The sequence below is a fragment of the Myxocyprinus asiaticus genome, chromosome 3, assembly GCF_019703515.2.
Source record: "Myxocyprinus asiaticus isolate MX2 ecotype Aquarium Trade chromosome 3, UBuf_Myxa_2, whole genome shotgun sequence".
In the NCBI taxonomy this organism is placed as follows: Eukaryota; Metazoa; Chordata; class Actinopteri; order Cypriniformes; family Catostomidae; genus Myxocyprinus; species Myxocyprinus asiaticus.
Genome location: NC_059346.1, coordinates 18,743,575 through 18,766,738, shown reverse-complemented (window position 1 = coordinate 18,766,738; position 23,164 = coordinate 18,743,575). Strand labels below are relative to the sequence as shown.

At 39.6% G+C, this 23,164-nt stretch overlaps 1 protein-coding gene across 1 annotated transcript; it reads left to right on the top strand.

Annotated features, from left to right (window-relative positions):
* Nucleotides 1–193: 193 nt before the first annotated feature.
* On the top strand, nucleotides 194–21,694 carry LOC127426675 (eukaryotic initiation factor 4A-I-like). Its single transcript, XM_051673634.1, has 11 exons — nucleotides 194–310; nucleotides 1,058–1,106; nucleotides 1,386–1,518; nucleotides 3,769–3,908; nucleotides 10,608–10,776; nucleotides 11,619–11,728; nucleotides 12,089–12,232; nucleotides 18,548–18,685; nucleotides 19,439–19,528; nucleotides 20,028–20,107; nucleotides 20,343–21,694. Exons 1-11 carry the CDS (start codon nucleotides 288–290, stop codon nucleotides 20,485–20,487), a joined length of 1,221 nt encoding a protein of 406 aa, XP_051529594.1. The 5' UTR covers nucleotides 194–287; the 3' UTR covers nucleotides 20,488–21,694.
* Nucleotides 21,695–23,164: the final 1,470 nt, after the last annotated feature.

Sequence of the window (23,164 nt, the reverse complement as noted above, 5' to 3'; positions counted from 1 at the left end):
TTGTTTACGTCACGGCAGAGCTAGCCAGTGACATTTTGAGGTTTAGTTTTAGTCCAATGAGATTTAAGCGAGGGCAGGACTAACGCGTGAGGGGCCGCCCATTCTGCTCTATCTGACGCTAGGAGGCGGTGGTCATTTGTTAAATGACGTCTATTTTACCCAATGAGATGACAGAAGGGGCGGTGCATATTCTGACTGACGGTGAAACGATGCAATCAAAATTTTTAGCACGAAAACCGTGTTAAAGTATATATAACATTTTCGCGGTGTGCTCGCCCTTTGCGATAATGTCGGCAGATTATGAAGAGAGGTAGGGCAGCTGGAATTTTACAATCATTATTTATATATTCGATCTAATATGCGCACCCGTTGTCAGTCTCCGTAGATATTCAGCTTCGAAGTGTGGTTGGAAATGCTGAAATATCTTGACGATTGTGATCTTGGACGTGGTACATGAGTTGTACAAATTTACCGGTGTTAGCCTTTGAGCGCTTAGCAGACTGGCCTGCTCGACATATTGCCATTGCACATTTTCTCTCCAGTTCACAAACTCAAAATGAAGGTTCATATGCGAAATATGAGGCGAATATGGATTAAATGCCTCCACTGGTCAACCCAGCTAACACACAGTGTTCCTCTAACGCTAGTTTGTGGTTCCCGTTTGTTTCTAACGTTCTGTCAACGTTCTTTTTAGGTTTTATAACCATAAGCTAACGTTCTAGGAACCAAATATTGTTAGCTGAGAACTCAGTACCTACAAATGTTCCAATTGATTTAGTGCTCAAAGACCACTGACTGCTCGACACCTAACCTCTTATATAAGTAGTCCCCGATGACAGCCGAATATTCATTCGCACATGGTTAAAACTGTATCGGTGAGATTTCTGGTTACCAGGCTGCATATTTTGTTATAGATATGTAATTATGTTTAACGTGCATTTACTATGTCGTGGTGCCTTGTTTGATCTCCTGTAGTTCGATTTCTTAAATGGTGGAGACAGCTGTCATTGCATGCATGTCAACTGTATGATGCTAATTGTTTGACATTTCTTTGCAGACCTAGAGACAGTGGCCCCGAGGGCATGGAGCCAGATGGAATCATTGAAGTAAGCATTTTCACAATTAACCATTATATTTTTATTTACCCTGCATGTCTCTCTTGGCACAGGCCAGCTGTTGGCACTGAATGTACTGTCAGGGGTTTTGATTGTTTTGTCCACACTGTTGGGGGTCAGCTGTTCTTTATTTGAACAACTGCCAACCTGTTATCCTTTATGCATTATGCATTCAGTGACAAATAGCAAGAGTCATGTCTTCTTTTTAGAGTGAGATGTAATGAAGTTGTCTTGATCATCCTCTATTAATTTTTGTTGCTGTAACTGCAGAGTAACTGGCATGAGATCGTGGACAGCTTTGATGACATGAACCTGCGTGAGACTCTACTCAGGGGAATCTATGCTTATGGATTTGAAAAGCCCTCTGCCATCCAGCAAAGGGCTATTCTCCCTTGTATCAAGGGTAAGATCACTTCATTAACACTCATGTTCTGTTGAGATTGAGTTTGTGTTCGACCTGCCGATTACTAGGGATTGAGGCGGGGTCAGTGTCAAAGGCAGAGTTTTTGCTGAATCAGTTCTCTCCACCAAGCAAAGATCAAAATAAGCAAATAAAGGGCAGCTTCGGTCTCCACCATGTTTATTTCGAGTGCTAGCTAGTGTCCAGAGTCTGATACCTCAGCTTGAGCTTCCCTCTTACTTGTGAAATGGACAGGGTATGTGACGTTGGCACCAGGGCGGCATATCAAGGGTGTGTTTTAGGACAACGCTGCGGGGCTATTGGCCCGATGGTGGGAATGCAGATAAATTTTGGTCTCGAGGTCCGAGGTTATTGGAACCGGCTGACCAGTTGATAGCCCTGGCTGGCACTGGCCCGATAGTGGAAATGCGGCTAATGATGCATTTATAAAGGAAAATCCTTTATTTGTTTTTCTGACCTAACCAAAATTCTGCTGACAGAAATAATTGAAGCTTTAGCTATGTTTTATCACAAATTAGGCCACGTCTACACTAATATGTTTTAATTTGAAAATGCATCTTTTTCTCAAAGTTCTGGCCTTCCATCCACACTTGAGATTGCGTTTTTGACAGCGAAAACTGAGCTTTTTAAAAATGCTCTCCCAAGTTCTCCCAAATTCTCTGCATTGTAGTGTAGATAGGGAAAACGGGGATATCTGAAAACGATGACACTTTTTGTCATGTGATGCAGTTGTGTGATCCATTCAACCCAAAACAATCAAGATAATGGCCCATGTTGTAGCGCCGTTGTTGTGCCTGTTATTCACTTTGATAGCGTTGTTAAAGATAAATATTATTCTGTACAACTTTCACATTGCATTCCTTCAAAGGCAAAAGGAAGTTTACTTGGAATTGCTGTCTGGCAATGGAGCATGAGGACAATTGTGTTTCAGACCGTACATGGAACGGGGATTTTTTTTTTTTTGCATGCTTATTAAGGGGATTCTAGGAGTTTTTATAAATTTCAGTGTGGGTGAGAAACTTTTGGAAAAGGCTTAAAAATGGCAGTGTGGACTAAAAGCATTTCGAAAACATCATTTTCAAATGTATCTGGATTAATGTTACGTAGCCTTAGTCTTGCAATTTTAAAAAATCTGACTGTTCTAGAATTGTTGTGACTGTTTGGGGTCAATTTAACCACAGCAAAAACACATTGTAGTGAAATGCAATAATAAAAAAGGGGTTGTTAAGAGTTAAGTAACGATATATAACGTGTGTGTGTGTGTATATATATATATATATATATATATATATATATATATAATTTAATTTATTTTTTTATATCTATTAAGAGGGCTTCGAGGTCTCTTGGACCCCAAACAGAACAGAAGGGTTGAGAGTAGATTTATTTTTAAAACAAAATCTGAGCTCATTGTAAAAATGACTCCTACGTTTGCTCAGTTCCTTATAATTGGTTGTCATATCCTATTTTCACTTGTGATTGTGTTTCATGGCATGTAATATGCAAAGTGATTAGCATTTTGTGTGTTTGTTTACGTATTTTACCACTGCTAAATCTTATCCAAAATGATTATTGCAGGACACACTTAGTTGGCTTGTCATAGGCACAATTGACCCTTTTCACAGGGTCCTGTTTTGACGCGTTTCTGCCTTCTTTAACAACATAAATATAGCAAACTTTTTTAGATTTCTAATTTTTAAAATATTTAGTGTAAATTTATAAAATTGTACTTTGCATTATATTACCCTTGAATAAGTTTTTAAAAATCAGTTACCATAGCTGTGTGGAGGCTTCTAACACAGCTGCTGAGGGAGTGACAAAATTTGGCCTGTTTCTCTCTTCTTACTGCTGTTATCCAGCGCTCTATATATTTTTTTTCTTTTGCAAAGCTGTGTAAGCGTAATTGTAAAGAATAAATATGCATAAAGAATTGTTTTCTTTTGCTGTTGGAGCAAACGGGTAAGCAAAAAATAAATTTGCTGTGGTCCCCTATTCACCGGCATTTAAGTTTATCCTACTATGACGACTTCCGCTTCGCGGACGTGTGAAAAGTGTCCATTGTGATTGGTATCTCAGTAACTCATTGATGATCCTGCATCTTGGGTGATAGCTACCCAAATCAGAACCAAAACCATTAGGCTGCTGTCACCCAAATGCTTGAACATCCTGTAATATCCATTATCATTTGAATGTTTTCCATTTCTTTCACTGTTGTCTGTCTCTGTACGCCAGGATATGATGTTATTGCACAGGCCCAGTCAGGTACAGGAAAGACTGCCACCTTTGCCATCTCCATCCTGCAGCAGATTGACATCGAACTGAGAGGTACTCAGGCCTTGGTCCTGGCTCCCACCCGTGAACTGGCTCAGCAGGTTAGTAGTGTCTCATTGTTCAATGCTTGGTTCACTTGCAACAGAACTATGCTGTCAGCAGTTCAGCTATACAACAGATGTTGGAGTTCTTGTGGTGTCAGAAACAGGATTTTGTATATAGGATATTTCAAGATATTTTGATTTTTTTTTTTTTTTTTTTTTAATGATCAGGTTTTTCAAATACATGTCATTTACTGTACATGTTGTGGACCTTAACCCACGTTCGTTACTTGTCAAGATAGAAAGTTGGACAGTGGGAATATAACTTTTTTACATTATTGCATTATTGCATTGCAAAAAAACTAAGCATGTTATATTTATGTAATATTCCAGTTTCAATACAAGTTAAGCTCAATTAACAGCATTTGTGGCATAATGTAGATTAACAGAAAAATTTATTTTGTTCCTTCTTTTCTTAAAAAAAAAAAAAAAAAAAGCAAAAATCGAGGTTACAGTGAGGCACTTACAATGGAAGTGAATGGGGCCAATTTTTGGAGGGTTTAAAGGCAGAAATGTGAAGCATATCATTTTTGAAAAGTACTTACAGGAATTCCCCTAGGATTTGTTTTAGCAGCAGTGCATGACAACTGCAACGCCGGACCCGTTTTTCACGCACGTCGCTGGAGTAATAGATTAAAATGACCTTCGATTAATTATAGATGTGTTATTCATGTTTGCCTTGTCATGTGTGTGTTTATTATTTACTGGGCTTTTGACACTTGAAGGGCTCTGGAAGCTCCGATAGCTGTAGTAATAACTGTCAAATAATGATATGCCTCAACACATATGTATATACACTCACCGGCCACTTTATTACACTGGCGGCCAAAAGTTTGGAATAATGTACAGATTTTGCTCTTATGGAAAGAAATTGGTTCTTTTATTCACCATAGTGGCATTTAACTGATCACAATGTATAGTCAGGACATTAATAAAGTGAAAAATTAATATTACAATTTGGAACTTATTAAATCACTTCAAAGAGTTCTCATCAAAAAATCTTCCATGTGCAGCAATGACAGCTTTGCAGATCCTCGGCATTCTAGCTGTCAGTTTGTCCAGATACTCAGGTGACATTTCAACCCACACTTCCTGTAGCACTTGCCATAGATGTGGCTGTCTTGTCGGGCACTTCTCACGCACCTCTACAGTCTACCTGATCCCACAAAAGCTCAATGGGGTTAAGATCCATAACACTCTTTTCCAATTATCTGTTGTCCAATGTCTGTGTTTCTTTGCCCACTCTAACCTTTTCTTTTTGTTTTTCTGTTTCAAAAGTGTCTTTTTCTTTGCAATTCTTCCCTTAAGGCCTGCACCCCTGAGTCTTCTCTTTTCTGTTGTTCATGAAACTGGTGTTGAGTGGGTAGAATTCAATGAAGCTGTCAGCTGAGGACATGTGGGGCACCTATTTCTCAAACTAGAGACTCTGATGTACTTATCCTCTTGTTTAGTTGTACATCTGGCCTTCCACATCTCTTTCTGTCCTTGTTAGAGCCAATTGTCCTTTGTTTTTGAAGACTGTAGTGTACACCTTTATATGAAATCATCTGTTTTTTTGGCAATTTCAAGTATTGAATAGCCTTCATTCCCCAGAACAATGATTGACTTACGAGTTTCTAGAGAAAGCTGTTTCTTTTTTGCCATTTTTCACCTAGTATTGTCTTTAAGACATGCCAGTCTATTGCATACTGTGGCAACTCTAAAACAAACACAATGTTAAGCTTCATTTAACGAACCAAATAGCTTTCAGCTGTGTTTGATATAATGGCAAATGAGTTTCTAGTACCAAATTAGCAATTTAGCATGATTACTCAAGGATTAGGTGTTGGAGTGATGGCTGCTGGAAATGGGGCCTGTCTAGAGTTGATCAAAAATGGCTTTTTTCAAATAGTAATGGTGCTGTTTTTTACATCAGTAATGTCCTGACTATACTTTGTGATCAGCTGAATGCCACTTTGGTGAATTAAAGTACCAATTTCCTTCCAAAACAGCAAAATCTGTACATTGTTCCAAACTTTTGGCTGCCAGTGTGTGTGTGTGTGTATCAGTAAAAAAGGAAACGTCCTCTCACTTAACATGTGTAAATATTTGTATGAACATAAAAAGATTCAACAACTAAGACATAAACTGAACAAGTTTCATAGACATGTGACTAACAGAAATGGAATAATGTGTCCCTGAACAAAGGGGGGGTCAAAATCAAAAGTAACATTCAGTATCTGGTGTGGCCACCAGCTGCATTAAGTAATGCAGTGCATCTCCTCATGGACTGCACCAGATTTGCCAGTTCTTGCTGTGAGATGTTACCCCACTCTTCCACCAAGGCACTTGCAAGTTCCCAGACATTTCTGGGGGGAATGGCCCTAGCCCTCACCCTCCGATACAACAGGTCCCAGATGTGCTCAATAGGATTGAGAACCGGGCTCTTCGCTGGCCATGGCAGAACACTGACGTTCCTGTCTTGCAGGAAATCACGCACAGAATGAGCAGTATGGCTGGTGGCATTGTCATGCTGGAGGGTCATGTCAGGATGCGCCTGCAGGAAGGGTACCACGTGAGGGAGGAGGATGTCTTCCCTGTAACGCACAGCGTTGAGATTGCCTGCAATGACAACAAGCTCAGTCCGATGATGCTGTGACACACCATAAGACCATAACGGACCCTCCACATCCAAATCGATTCCGCTCCAGAGTACAGGCCTCGATATAACGATCATTCCTTCAACAATAAACGCGAGTCCGACCATCACCCCTGGTGAGACAAAACCATGACTCGTCAGTGAAGAGCACTTTTTGCCAGTCCTGTCTGGTCCAGCGAAGGTGGGTTTGTGCCCATAGGCGATGTTGTTGCCGGTGATGTCTGGTAAGGACCTGCCTTACATCAGGCCTACAAGCCCTCAGTCCAGCCTCTCTCAGCCTATTGCGGACAGTCTGAGGACTGATGAAGGGATTGTGCATTCCTGCTGTAACTCAGGCAGTTGTTGTTGCCATCCTGTACCTGTCCCGCAGGTGTGATATTCGGATGTACCGATCCTGTGCAGGTGTTTTTACATGTGGTCTGCCACTGCAAGGACGATCAGCTGTCCTTCCTGTCTCCCTGTAGCGCTGTTTTAGGTGTCTCACGGTACAGACATTGCAATTTATTGCCCTGGCCACATCTGCAGTCCTCATGCCTCCATGCAGTATGTCTAAGGCAGGTTCACGCAGATGAGCAGGGACCCTGGGCATCTTTCTTTTGGTGTTTTTCAGAGTCAGTAGAAAAGGTCTCTTTAGTGTCCTACGTGTTTATAACTGTGACCTTAATTGCCTACCGTCTGTAAGCTGTTAGTGTCTTAATGACCGTTCCACAGGTGCATGTTCATAAATTGTTTATGGTTCATTGAACAAGCATGGAAAACACTGTTTAAACCCTTTACAATAAAAATCTGTAAAGTTATTTGGATTTTTACAAAATGATCTTTAACATAGTGTCCTGAAAAAGGGACTTTTTTTTTTTTTTTGCTGAGTTTATATATATTTATTTATGTATATACACTGATCAACCACAACATTAAAACCACTGACAGGTGAAGTGAATAACATTGATTATCTCGTTACAGTGGCACCTGTCAAAGGGTGGGATATATTAGGCAGCAAGTGAACAGTAAGTTCTTGAATTTCATGTGTTGTAAGCAGGAAAAATGGGCAAGTGTAAGGATCTGAGCGACTTTGACAAGGGCCAAATTGTGATAGTTAGACGACTGGGTCAGAGCATCTAAAATATGGCAGGTCTTGTGGGGTGTTCCTGGTATGCAGTGGTTAGTACCTACCAAAAGTGGTGCAAGGAAGGACAACTGGTGAACCGGCGAAAGGGTCATGGGCACCCAAGGCTCATTGATGCGCTTGAGGAGCGAAGGCTAACCCGTCTGGTCGGATCCCACAGAAGAGCTACTGTAGCACAAATTGCTGAAAAACTTTATGCTGGCCATGACAGAAAGGTGTCAGAACACATAGTGCATTGCAGCTTGCTGCATAGCCGCAGACCGGTCAGAGTGCCCATGCTGACCCCTGTCCACCACCAAAAGTGCCTACAATGGGCACGTGAGCGTCAGATCTGGACCATGGAGCAATGGAAGAAGGTGGCCTGGTCTGATGAATCACGTTTTCTTTTAGATCATGTGGACGGCCGGGTGTATGTGCATCATTTACCTGGGGAAGAGATGGGACCAGGATGCACTATTGGAAGAAGGCAGGCCGGCGGAGGCAGTGTGATGCTCTGGGCAATGTTGTGATGGGAAACCTTTGGTTCTGGCATTCATGTGGATGTTACTTTGACACATACCACCTACCAAACAATTGTTGCAGAACACGTACACCCCTTATGGCAACGGTATCCCTGATGGCAGTGGCCTCTTTCAGCAGGATAATGCGCCCTTCCATGCTGCAAAAATTGTTCAGGAATGGTTTGAGGAACATGACAGAGTTCAAGGTGTTGATTTGGCCTCCAACTTCCCCAGATCTCAATCCGATTGAGCATCTATGGGATGTGCTGGACCAACAAGTCTGATCCATGGAGGCCCCACCTCGTAACTTACAGGACTTAAAGGATCTGCTGCTAACGTCTTGGTGCCAGATACCACAGGACATCTTCAGAGGTCTTGTGGAGTCCATGCCTCAATGGTCAGAGCTGTTTTGGCGGCACGAGGGGGACCTACACAATATTAGGCAGGTGGCTTTAATGTTGTGGCTGATCGGTGTATGTATATGTGTGTGTGTGTGTGTGTGTATATGATATATATATATATATATATATATATATATATATATTATATAATATTATTATTATTAGTATTTATTATTTGTCCTTAATTTTTTTTTAAATGATAGAAACAAAAAATAGTGACATTATTATATATTTTATATTATTTTGTTGCGGAAATGCACATTTGACAGTATAGCATTGATTTTAATTTGATGCAACAGAGAACAGAACTTACTAAACATGTCTGAAGAGTTTGTGGTCGAAGAATTGATGCATTTCTATGCCCAGCCTTATTTCTTTTAAGGGAGTACTCTGAAATCAAACAGAAACATAGAGAACAGGCAGCCACAGTCACACCATGTCCCAACCCGACAGCAAACGACATGCGATAAAAGGTATTTTCTATGTTAATCAGAATTTTTGTCCTAACCAGCAGTGACGAGCGACGTTACATTCTATCGATTGCTTGAACAATTGATACTTTTTTTTTTTTTTTTTTTTTTTTAATAATACATCAGATTTCGGTTTTAATTTCAACAAACCTTATCGTATGTTTTCATAACAATCATGAGTCTCATGGAATAATTTATTAGACTTCTGAATTATACTTTTGCATTCATTTGAAACTTGAAGAGGTAGTCACCATAAACTGCCATTTTATGACATCACTGAGCACAATTTTTTTTTCTCTGTTTCTCCCTTTGTGTTGCTGTAAGTGATTTTAGCCTTTCTACTTCCACAAGACTGAGCCGTTGGATTAGCCACACCCCCTCTTTCCAAAACCCCACACTCCAAAGATACCAAATGAGCTTTATTGAAAACGACATCGTCCAGATACGGTTGTTTAAAATAAAAGCAGCAAAATAGCACCCTCAACTGACAACTGTTATGAACAACATGGTGTAAAAATGGCAGTAAGCCTCAATAATTTGCTGCAACTACAATACTATGAGAACGCACAAAATGAATGACAGGCAGAAAGCGTCGGAGAACGCGGCCCGCTGTCTACAGAGTCTAGAGCGGTCACAGAACCTGGTGAGATGTCTCATGACACATATTTCATTAATATCTTTCAGGGAGTAGCAAAATTTTTTGAATACATTTCCATGAAAAAATCACTTACAGCACTTTTAAGAAAAAGAAAGTCATATAGGGTTATAACAACACGGGTAAGTAAACAATGACTGAATTTTCATTTTTGGGTGTACTCCCTTTAAATCATGTTAACAATCATGTTGTTTATGTCTTATGGCTATACTTTTACAATAGTATTTTAACATTTACGGATTGGCCCCATTCACTTCCATTGTAAGTGCCTCAATGAAACCCAGAAAAAGAAAAGGAGGGGCGGGCAAGTCAAATTTAATTTTTATGGTAATCAATATTATGCAACAAATGCTGTCGATTGAGCTTAACTTGTATTGAATCCGGAATATTCCCTTAAGTCGTGCATTAGATATTTTTACATTACTTTTGTTTTTAAAAAAGTGTGTGGGTAGGCTAATTCTCTAGAGCCATATTTATTATAGTGCAGCACCTTCACACAACACTGATGCTGGAATGCAACACACTGACTTTATCTAATGCGTTGTGAATGTATTTGCTATCCATACACTCAGTGCAATCCCAGACATTTTGTATTTGTCAAAGAAGTGTTTTAGTTCTGTGAACCTGGGCTAAATTGATTATCGATTTGAATAGCAAATCATTTTGTGACGAGGAGGAGGGCGGGGCCGGGCCGTGACTACACACGCCCGGCCCCCAATCGGGCTAATCAGCCGAGGAGAAGGATAATTGCAGCGGGACGTGGCAGTTTGGGAGAGAGAGCCACATGCAGCTACAGTGTGTGCGTTTTGTGTTTCAAATCCAGTTCCCACCTCCTCCTTTCCCAACCTTAACCCTTTGTTACACATTTATTATGCTTTTATGTGAACTGGAAATTGTTCTCCATGCATATAGATCCAGAAAGTGATCCTGGCTCTTGGAGACTACATGGGTGCAACATGCCATGCCTGTATTGGTGGGACCAATGTACGCAATGAGGTCCAAAAGCTGCAGGCCGAGGCACCGCATATTGTAGTAGGAACCCCGGGCCGCGTCTTCGACATGCTCAGTCGCAAGTTCCTCTGTGAGTGCTGTTTGGGATCTTGTATATAATCTGTATTTCTTTGCTCCTGAATGTGTGTGTAGATTATTTAACTTACATTTTCTGTCATGATTCACATTCAAGGGATGATACACCAAAAATTTAAATTCTGTTATCTACTCACCCTCTGGTCGCTCCAGTCCAAACCCATAAGATTTTGTTTTTCATCCATGGAACACAAATATTTAGCAAAAAGCACTGGATTTGAGAGAGAGAGAGAAAAAATATTACAAAGCTGTCCCAAATTGTCCAGTTTATTTAAGTCATACGATAGTTTTGTGTTAGGAACAGACTGAAATTTAATCCATTATTTATTGAAAATCCAGCCTATTGAATTCATGATACAAGGAGAGCGCTCGCAAAACTTCATGGGATCTCACGTCTCGTGATGCACAAGGTTTGAATGTGCAAAAGCGTTAATGTAATTTTAGAGCAAGAGGGCAAGACTTTCATCAAAAAATTTAAATTTTGGTCTTTTTCACACTGAGCTCTATCGGATGGCTTCATAACACTTGGAATGTAGCACACAAGTCAGATGGATTACATTTATGGTGCTTATATGGCACTTTTACAGTACTTTGATGGAGCTTGACAGCCACATTCAACTTGCAGTGAATGGAAAAGAGCATCGTGAATATTTCTCCTTTTGTGTTCAATGGAAGGCAGAAAACAAAATTATTCAGGTTTGGACCGACATGAGGACGAGCATATGACAGTTTTCATTTTGAGGGTGAACTGTTCTTTTTAACTCCCACCAACTTAATTGCATGTGTTGAAAATAGTCTTCAGTGATGTATGATTAATTGTATTCATTTCTATTCCAGCTTCAAAGTACATTAAAATGTTTGTGCTGGATGAAGCCGATGAAATGCTGAGTCGTGGTTTTAAGGACCAGATCTACGAGATCTTCCAAAAACTTGGTACCAGCACACAGGTTAGATTATGAAACGGGCCATGTTTGCTGTTTGTGCTGTTACTGGGAGAATGCTCATTTTTGCATGCTTGACTGTATTTGTGAATCTGTTTTTGACAACATAATGCACTCAGGGCAACAGTTAGAGAAAAAATATAAATTATGTGAACATTGCATGTTGTTGCTTCTTTCAGTCAAAGCTGATTTCCATCACCTCCTATTATTCTGTTAAGACTGGGAGAGGTTTCTATAATATTATTTAGCCTTTTAGGACACCCAGCTTTATTTGAGAGGTCACAGATTCCTTTGTTGATAACAGTGGCCAGTTAGATGAATAGGCCAAAGCATAAACCCAGGTGTCATCTGTCATTTGTCCTATAGGTGGTGCTGTTGTCAGCCACAATGCCCGCAGAGGTGCTGGATGTCACTACTAAGTTTATGCGTGAGCCTGTGCGCATTCTGGTGAAGAAAGAGGAGCTCACTCTTGAGGGTATTCGCCAGTTCTACATCAACGTTGAAAAAGAGGTACAGTGCTGAGAACTTGATATGACTGTCTGTCTTATATTGGGATTGTTTTTTGCAAAGCAGCACGAATACATTCATGGTATCATGCACCTATTTCGGCCCACCCCCCTAAAAAACAACCCAGTATCCCACAATTTTTTTTTTATAAAACAATTACGTTTGCAGCATTTGTCAATAAATGTATATCAGTAATAGTTACATTGGGTTAAATTTTTTGAGGTGGAATGCATGTCTGACACCTTTAGGTGGTTTTACATCACTTTTTTTGTGATCTTCCCACCTCTTTTGTTCAGGCATTTTCCATACACAACACGAGAGGTGGTGCAAAAGGCCCACAACTGGCCCACAACTGCTTCAGCTCAATAAAGAGTGAAAACTTGTAGCCTATCTCGGAAAGAGGCAATTCTCCATGAGTGTATTATTTCTCCATAAAATAATTTAACCACGAGTAGAACTCAAGCTAAATATGAAATCACTCACTTGTTCACTATTCTATATGCAGTGATTGCCACATAATGCACTATATAGAGATCAGGGAGTGATTGATCAGATAAGAGTGTGCCGAATACTGAAGGGACTGAATAAATAAAAGCTAAATGCTAGCTGATTGAAGTCATCTCTGAGTCAATGACATGCAGTAGCCGCTAAAAGATAACATATTTGTATTTTGCGCAGTGTGTGCCGTAAGCAGTCATGCAAGACAAGATGTAGATGTCTCATGAATGAGCTTGACAAGAGCTGCAGCCTCAATCCATTCAGCCGCCTGTGGCGCCTTTCTTCCATTGAAAATATGGATCCTGTGGCTATGTAAAACCACTTTTCTTTACTTAGTTTTTATAATGACTGCAAAGGAGGAAAAAAAAAGATAAAATAAGCCGCTGCTTTTAATCACGAAGAGAGTTTAAAGACACCGCAAAACCTGTCAAATGCATTTCAGCAAAGAAATGAACGGCGACTGATCAAACAAAAACATAGACGTAATCTACATTTGACTATGAAACAAACTGATTGACTGTTCCACAGAGATCAGACATACAGTGCATTCAGAATCTACACTCCATACCCCATGATGACAAAGCATAAGTATTCAGACCCTTTGCTATGATGCATGAAATTTAGCTCAGGTGCATCCTGTTTCTCTGGATCATGTTTCTACACTTTGATTAGAGTCCACCTGTGGCAAATTCAATTGATTGGACATGATTTAGAAAGGCACACACCTGTCAATATAAGGTTTCACAGCTGAAAATGCATATCAGAGTAAAAACTAAGCCATGAGGTCAAAGGGAACTGCCTGTAGAGTTCAGAGACAGGACTGTGTCAAGGCAAACATCTGGGGAAGGCTACAAAAAAAATTTGTCTGCATTGAAGGTTCCCAAGAGCACAGTGGCCTCAATAATTCTCAAATGGAAGAAGTCTGGAACAACCAGGACTCTTCCTTGAGCTGGCTGCCCAGCCAAACTAAGCAATTGGGGGAGAAGGGCCTTGGTAAGAGAGGTGACCAAGAACCCGATGGTCACTCTGGTTGAGCTCCAGAGATCATGTCTGGAGATGGGAGAAACTTGCAGTAGGACAACCATCACTGCAACACTCCACCAATCTGGGCTTTATGGCAGAGTGGCCAGACAGAAGCCTCTCCTCAGTGCAAGATGCATAAAAAGCACCTAAAGGACTCTCAGACTATGATGAAGCATGGTGGTGTTAGCATCATGCTGTGGGGGTGTTTTTCAGCGGCAGGGACTGGGGTACTGGGGGACTGGTCAGGGTTGAAGGAAAGCTGAACGCAGCAAAATACAGAGATATCCTTAATGAAAACCTGGTCCAGAGTACTCAAGTCTTCAGACTGGGCCGAAGGTTCACCTTCCAACAGGACAATGACCCAAAGCACACAGCCAAGACAACGCAAGAGTGGCTTACGGACAACTCTGTGAATGTCCTTGAGTGGCCCAGCCAGAGCCCGGATTTGAACCTAGTCGAACATCTCTGGAGAGACCTGAAAATGGCCGTCCACCAATTGTCCCCATCCAACCTGACAGAGCTTGAAAGGATCTTCAGAGAAGAATGGCAGAAAATCCCCAAATCCAGGTGTGCAAAGCATGTCGCATCGTACCCAAAAAGACTTGAGGCTGTAATCTCTGCCGAAGGTGCTTCAACTAAGTACTGAGTTAAGGGTCTGAATACTTGTATATCACCTTCTACACCCTTACTCCCCCACCAGAGGGCTCAGGTCTTCTGATCAACTTTTATTAAGGGTTCCTCGTTGTCGCTATAGATCTAAGGGTGACCGTGCCTTTTCTGTGATAGGTCCTAATCTCTGGAACAGTCTCCCTTTCCATGTGAAGTCAGCTTCATCATTGGCCATTTTTAAATTTTCTTTAAAAACATATTTATATTCTGTACCTTTTGAATAGATAATTGAATAGTTTGAAATAGATAAATACATGATGTTGTATTTTAAATGTTTTTATTTTATGTTTTATATTTAACTTTAAATCAATATGTTTTTAAATCAATCTGTCATTTTGTTTTTTTGATCTGTAAAGCACTTTGGGTCAGCTTCTGTTGTTTTTAAATGCACTCTATAAAGAAAGGTTGACTTGACTTATGTCAGAGTGATATTTAAGTTTTTTATTTTTAATAAATTTGCAAAGTTATCAAAAATTTGGGTTTTTGTCATTATGGGGTATGGAGTGTAGATTGATGTGATTTTATTTTTATTATTATTATTATTTTAAGCATTTAGCATAAGGCTGCAACATAACAAAATGTGGGGGAAAAAAATGAAGGGGTCTGAATATTTTCTGAATGCACTGTAGTTGGCAAATGTTAACTGCAGTGTAGTTGATGCAATTAATTTGTTTTTATTGCCATTTTCCATTTGTGCTCGACCTTCCCCGTGAGTGCAATCTCCAAAGTAGACACAGCACGCTGCCTATAGCGGAACATGTGACTCGATTGGACTGACAAAATTTAGACATAAGAATAAAGCTTTTTTGCTATAGACTTTATTTTTTACATTCAGTAATCATTTAATTTACAGTAATTATCAAAGGTTTTTGGAATTTCAAATAATCCATTCAAAATCCTCTTGTCTCAAAAATCTAAAGGGGCATGTGCCTCAGTCTGAATGGGCATGATGCCTCTGAATAAATTGCCGTATATATACATAAACCGTGGAATGTAGAACACAACAGAATTTTTCAGGGGTTTTAATTGGAAGTTTTGTGTATTCAATAATGTGTGTTAGTGTATTGATTTTGACCACTGACTGTTAATAGTAGGGCTGAATGATTAACTGAAACTCGAAATCGCAATATGACCCAGTTCGATTTTCAAACCGCGAGGGCTGCGATTTTAATTAAATAAATTGTCTCAACATGCTGCCTTCTGTGCTGCACCTATGTGCATGGCTGTTTTGTCTGTAGTGTGTAGTGCTTTCTTAAATACATGTAAACGGGATCAGTGTATTACACATGTGGTTCTGTGCTCCATACACAATCTGGTGCCCTGATTGACATGTGCTCTGAGTTCAGTTAGGTGTGCTAACGTGCACTGGCACATTATTTAAAGCGCCCCAGCTTTAATTTAATTGCACATTTGCGTAATTTCACATACCTCTATGTTTGGCCACTACCATTTACAATACACATTTAAAATAACCCCATGAGATGGGTTTTTGTTGACAGCAAGGCAGATGAGAACATTTCACTGCATTAAAACTGTTGTCAACTCAACTTCAAATAACATAAACTTCCGTCCCTTCAGTTTTCAAAATAAAAGCTTCCACCGAAATAAAGGCTTGAGGATTTACTGGGACTGCATAGTAAGTTAAGAAATTATTAAATAAATAAATTACTATTAAATAATAATAATAAATTATGATCGTAATAATGATAATTATTATTATACAATAATATATTTCTATAACAATGTCTTATTATTACTATTATTGCAATAATACAAAATTCAGGTTGACTGGGTTTAAAAATAATAATTATGAATAGTGATTGTGATGCATGAATAGGGACTCAAGTGTGAACACCCTTTCTATAACAGTATTTCCAGTTGGCAGTAAAGCATGGGCAACATGGTTTCATTTTGGTTAAAAGGAATCACACATTTTTTGTTTTATGTTTATCATATCGCAGTTCAAATCGCATTTTTTTTCAAAATAATCGCAATTCGATTTTTTTTGTCCAAATCGTTCAGCCCTAGTTAATAAGGTCAGTTTGGTGTTTTGTTAATATCTTTAATCTAGAGTGGCCAATGGTCAATACAATGGTGACATGTCAAATGTACACATGTACACAAGACTGTTTAGTAGATGTCAACCGATAGTGGATTTTGCCGATGCCGATAACTAAGTTGGGCAGTACCTGCTGATAACCGATTAATCAAACGATATTTTTAAAATTGATACTGAATGAAAAAATAACAAAGTAAAATAATGCTGAACTTTATTACAAAAATAACCAATACTGACTGAACCATGAATATATACTTTTTAAAATGAAATCAATATATAAATATTAATATATATGAACTAATATTAGAATTTTAAAGTCAGCTGATTTTTTTAAATTGACGTTGTTTCCTTAGTCCACAAGAGAGCGCAATAAATACATAAACCATTCAGCACTGTTATATTATTGCATAGAACATTCCTATCCTGGCTGTTAAAAAAAGAGCATTTCATTCTCAACTAATGTGCATAAAATAAATAAAGTTTTACTCGGTCCATATTCTCAAATGTTAAGTCAAAAGTAAAATGAGGGGGGGGGGGGGGGAACGCTTCAGTAGACAGTTCACATGGTGTTACACTTGCACTGATTCCTACTACTCCAGACTCAAGCTTCATAATAACAGTGAAATACCACATTGTTTTTTATTCAATACAGTTATATGTAGAATAGCAATATTCACTGATAGCAGTGGTATTCGGCTGAACTCGGTGGTGAAGCAGCTCAGACTATGAGCCCAGGCCTGAGGCTGTTTAAACAGACGGAACTCAACAGAATGGAACTGAACGCGAGGAACTTGAGACACACATTTTCAAGTTGAACATCTTTCCTGACAAAGCATTTAAACAACTCATTGCTTAATCTGAGAAACGCTTATAAGAGAGCAAGACGCAATGGCCAAAGACCTCCACCAACTGTAAGGGACTGTTCACACCGAACGCTTTTGCAACCATCCATTTGTTTTTCTATGTAAACGCGTGCTAGACAAACGTCTTTGTTTCCCTTTTTTTTTGTTTATTCAGCATCTCGTGCAGGAGCGCTGTTTTTTTAGATGATGTGTCTAATTAAAAAGAACTTTAAAAGCATATTGAGACAACTGCTTACTGTTAAACTGTATTTGTTGCACTGTGTCTAGCCTTTTTTTTTAGCACAAGAATGTGATCGATCTGGGGCCTGGGTAGCTCAGCAAGGAAAGACGCTGACTACCACTCCTGGAGTCGTGAGTTCGAATCCAGGGCGTGCTGAGTGACTCCAGCCAGGTCTCCTAAGCAACCAAATTGGCCTGGTTGCTAGGGAGGGTAGAGTCACATGGGGTAACCTCCTCGTGGTCGCTATAATGTGGTTCTCGCTCTCGGTGGGGCGTGTGGTGTGCTGTGTGTGGATGCCACAGAGAATAGCGTGAAGCCTCCATGCGCGCTATGTCTCCGCGGTAACACGCTAAACAAGCCACGTGATAAAATGCACGGATTGACGGTCTCAGACGTGGAGGCAACTGAGATTCGTCCTCCGCCACCCGGATTGAGGCGAGTCACTACGCCACTATGAGGACTTAAAGCACATTGGGAATTGGGCATTCCAAATTGGGGAGAAAAAGGGGAGGAAAAAAAAAAAAGAATGTTATAGATCTGAAGTCATCGTATTACAGTGAGGATAAAAAAATTTAACTGAAATCAGATGCGTTTATGATTTGTTTATACGATTCTCTCAGCTGCATGAAGATATTAATTTGCTTTCTCGTGTCACTAGCTTTAAATATGCAACTTAGCTGGCTAACGAATGCATAAACGTGACCAGCTGGATATAAACTAATGCAAATAGATGGTAACAATCTTGACATTTAAACATTTGGGTAGTGACTTACGTAAAACCGATATATCGGTCGACCTGTAGTGTTTAGATTTTGGAACTGTCACTTCTGTTAATTGGCCAATCAGCTACAGTTGTCAACCAATGCTGATCATCTTAAAATGGCCAATGATCAGCCTGGCCAATATATTGGTATATCACTCATTTCTGCTGGTTATTAGTGTGGTGTTTCTAACCTAATTTGGTTTGTGGTGTTTTGTGTGTTTAGGAATGGAAGCTGGACACGCTGTGTGATCTCTACGAGACTCTGACCATCACTCAGGCTGTGATCTTCATCAACACACGCCGGAAAGTGGACTGGCTCACAGAGAAGATGCATGCCAGGGACTTCACCGTCTCTGCTCTGGTTAATGCTCTAATTAACATTCCTGAGTTTTACAGGAGGAGTTAATACAGATTGACACTTGAGGAAAACAAACATTTTTATCAAGTACTGATATGATTGAATGTTTTTGGATGTCAACAGAGCAGAATTTCCTCTTTTTTGCTGCAGATGTCTAATAGACAGCATGTGAATGGGTTATAAATTAAGATCTCACACTTCAACATTTTATGGGGTACTGACTATATCAATCAGTATTTAGGGATGCGAACTACTCACCTTTCAGCTAGTCACCTTTTCTGAAGCTAATTCGCCAAAATTGTTTGGTAACATTTTCTACATTTTCCTTATTAAAATGACTTGTAAGCATTACATTAAGCCTAAACACGAATCAACTAAAATATACATTTCGAACACCTTTTGACTTTCTTACCTTTTTCACCTCTCATGAGTTAGCATAACGGAGTATTTTTGTAACTGTCAATGAAGTTAATGTCTGTGTGTTAATGTCTGTAATGTTAAGATACGCATAGACTCATTCACATGTCAGAAATTAATAATTTCACAAAAGTAGACAAGTGAGGCAAAAACCCTTTAACTGCTTTTTTGTTGTTGATTTTTGGTTGCTATGTGATCTAATGGTCCATGAACATTTTTAATAATTTTTTTCTGCTCACTGATTTCTGAATACTGACATATAATAGACCATTTTCTCTGTCTTTGCAAGCAGTAAGGAATACATAAACAGATACTAATTGGTGTGTCTTACTCTTCAAGCATGGAGATATGGACCAGAAGGATCGTGACCTGATCATGAGGGAATTCCGCTCTGGTTCTAGCCGTGTCCTTATTACCACAGATCTGCTGGTGAGCACATACATCACAACATCCCTCTTGCTTCATAAGTTGTCTTTTTATTCTGTGTGAATTCCACTCAAATCTCCAGACTTCTCTGACTCCTTGGCACCCTCTAGTGCTTTGGAGTAGTAATAGTATCTGGGATAGAAAGTGCGAATGTGTTCCACTATGGTTGGGTCATTCTATACCCCCCCATAGCTGTAATACAATCCACACAAGACACAAATATAGGTTCATTGGCAATGCTATTGCCAGTGATGGTATGTGGAAAGAGAAAACAGAACACTTGTGAATGCTTGTGTTAGTGTTCCTGTAGCTCACGTGGAAGAGCATGGCACTAGCAACACCAAGGTCCTGGGTTTGATTCCCAGAGACCACAAACTAATAAATGTATACCTTGAATGCTCTGTAAGTCGCTTTGGATAAGTCTCTGCCAAATGCATAAATGTAAATGTTGTCTCAGTGTGTTGGTTCTTATTTTCTTGCATATCTCCCATTTCGTTCATAGGCCAGAGGAATTGATGTCCAGCAGGTGTCTTTGGTGATCAACTATGACTTGCCAACCAACCGGGAGAATTACATTCATAGGTCTGCATTTGGCACATCACTCTCCGGAACATTTTATAACCTTGATTTTAAAAACAAACAAACTGTAACATTGATCCTCTGTAGTTGGTCTTTATGAAGCAATGCAGTCATATTTCCAAAATGCAGTAATTACAGATTTTTTAGTATTTACTGAAATTGGGTCTCTTAAACTATGATCTGTCCTGTGACCAGACTAGTTTGGTTCAACTTCAGTAATCTGTGATGTCGTTCTCAGGATTGGGAGAGGAGGCCGTTTTGGCAGGAAGGGTGTGGCTATCAACATGGTGACAGAAGATGACAAGCGTACATTGCGGGACATCGAGACCTTCTACAACACTACTGTAGAAGAGATGCCCATGAATGTGGCTGACTTGATCTAGAGACCTGGTCTAGAGACCCCCTCTCTCCAGCCTCACAATCTCTCACTCTATATTCTAGTTTAAGCACTTTGAAATGGAGTAGGGAGCATGCATCACCCCTCTCTTCCACAATCAGATACTATTGATTTAATCTTCCCCTAAATGTATCTATAAGAGAAATTTTATAAAACTCAGGTGCTGAATGTGCATCTTTTTGTCTCCATCCATCTCCCATGATATACATTGTGAAGTATGAGCTAAGCCACCTTCATTAAGAGCAGTATGTTCAGGCTCTCAATTAGTCATCTTGGGCTGCTTTTTTAGCTGTGAGTCCTAAGGGTTTTGAATGGGTAGTTGGACTACCGTTAATGTTTTTGCCAGCTTCCTTTATTAATGTCTTAAACCAGGTGGTGAAACTGCATTGACTTTTAAATTGACATGAAAAGCAGTGGTAAGATTTTGAAATTGTTTTTTTATTATTTGTTTTTTTTAGAACCAACTAGACTGTGAAATCAAAGTAGCTGCTATATTTGCTACACTATTTGCTGTAAAACTATGTAAAAGAGCTGTTTAATCACACTTGAGTGGTAAATGATACAAAATGGCTGAGTATTGTGGGCTTCCTAGATATATGGAAGTAATTGCCAAGATGAATTTGAATGGAGTTATGCAAAAAAGAAAAAGTGAGATGGACAAAAAGTTAACTTTATTATTTCAGCATTCTTGGGTTATAATTTTTTTCTACATTAAGTTATTTTTGTATTTTGTTTTTGGTAAGGGGGGGGAGGGGGGGACTCCAATAAAGATGCAGCCTAACTCATCAATTATGCATGTTTGACTGTTTCCTTTCCTTATTATTAAATTGTACAATCTAGATTTATTACAGCACAGTAAGGGCAGAGGTGACCTGTTCCTTGCCAAACCGTTTTTTATATGAATAAATGTTGGTTGGATTCAACAAATTATGGAATTCCATTTTGAATCTCAATTTGTTTAAAATACTAATTCTTTCATTGGCATGTGTACAGCAAACCTTCAAATTAAACATCATTAGTTTGAAGATTTCAATAATAAAATGAAAGTTATTGCTCATTTTGAAAACATTTGTTTAAACCAACCCCCAAATGTTTAATCTCAATTAAAACGTGCTGTTTATCTACAAAGAACGAATGGGCCTTTTTCATGAAAAATTAGCAGACCGTACATACATAAAGCCGTTTTATGTCAATTGTTGTATTCATTTCAATGGCACAATTTGTGTACAAATGGATTCATGAACAATTTACAGAGTAATGTCAAATGTCATCATACATGTAAACAAAAGTTACATTTGATAAATCCTCTACCCATAAATCAGAAATCAAGAAAAAAGCAATATTTATCGGAGTCATTTCCGCAATTTCTTCACACACATTTGGCTCTCATAATTAACCCAACCAATAAATTACATAAAGAGATTGTACAACAAATCTGAGAAACTGTAATACCTGTATTCAACACTAGAGGGTGGCTCTGCCAACTCTTTCAGTCAACAACCAACAAATACAATTGCAATAGTTTCTAAAGGTAAATAAGTAAGAACCAGGACTTAAGAAAGCATATGGCTTTAAATTGTTTTGCAGTAATAAGCGATACTACTGTATTTGTTAACGTAAAAATCTACCATGAACTTTATTACCAAACAGTTTCAATCACATTTCGTCTATCTGTGGCACCTTACCATCCTGCTACAGTTTTAAAACTCTTTCTCGCACAGTGTAGGTGGCCTCGCCGCCTCCCCTCACTGCACCCTGACTCTCCTCCCCAACCCCCACTTCCCTGGCCACAGTGTTTGTGGGGCATTGTGATTTTGCAAGTGAGAGGCTCGTAAAGGACTGGCTGTGCTACCGGGCAGTGTGATGGATGGAGGGAAGGCTGCAGACTCCATTTACATGAGAACAGAAGCCAGAGAGCGACTGAATAGAGGGGCTTTCAATCTGCTTGTCATTGAAAAAGCTTAAGAACTTTCTCCAGCGACTATCCAACCCCCTCCTCTGCCTCTCTCCTTCTTACTTCTTTCTTCTCAACCCCCCTTTTCCCCCTTGCTGTCTCTCCAGCTTTTCTTCCACCACCGTCCTCCTCCCCTTCCTCTGTCCATCACTCTTTCTTTTCTCTCGAACCCCCCTTACTTTATTTCCCTCTCGCTTTTTTCTTAGACCATCCAATCTGTCATTCTGGATCTCTGCGTCTATTGCACGTATGATGTTTGGCTTCTTTCAGGCTTTCTCTGGATTCTCTGGCTCTCTCTTACGAGGCCCCCACTTAAATTTTGATTTGATTGTCGACACAACACCAGGAGACATCAATGTGTTTCCTCTTTATTCTCCGGCTCTTGCTTATAATGAGACTGATCCCATACATGAGAATGACTCATGCACAATAGGTGTGGCACACTCCATATTCAGCCTCCACATAAAGTAAGGTTAATTGTATAATAAGTGTGTGACAATGACCTGCAACAATGGCTCGAGTCAATATTGACGCCGTACAGTGGAGTTTGTAGAGTCGGGCTGAGAGCCAGCAGAAAACAGGACCTCACGTGTCAGGCACAAGATTTTTGCCATTTTTGCTTTGATTTAAGGTATTACCACCTGTTGCTCATCTATGGGATTTTGCCATGTTTAATGGGCCATAGATTTCAATCATTCAACATGCCACA

Excerpts from the sequence above, each read along its gene's own strand:
- LOC127426675 (XM_051673634.1), top strand. The coding sequence starts at position 288 with ATGTCGGCAGATTATGAAGAGAG. Across the intron at positions 10,777-11,618 it reads GCTCAGTCGCAAGTTCCTCT|CTTCAAAGTACATTAAAATG; the intron begins GTGAGTGCTGTT and ends TTTCTATTCCAG. Across the intron at positions 20,108-20,342 it reads CGGGAGAATTACATTCATAG|GATTGGGAGAGGAGGCCGTT; the intron begins GTCTGCATTTGG and ends TGTCGTTCTCAG.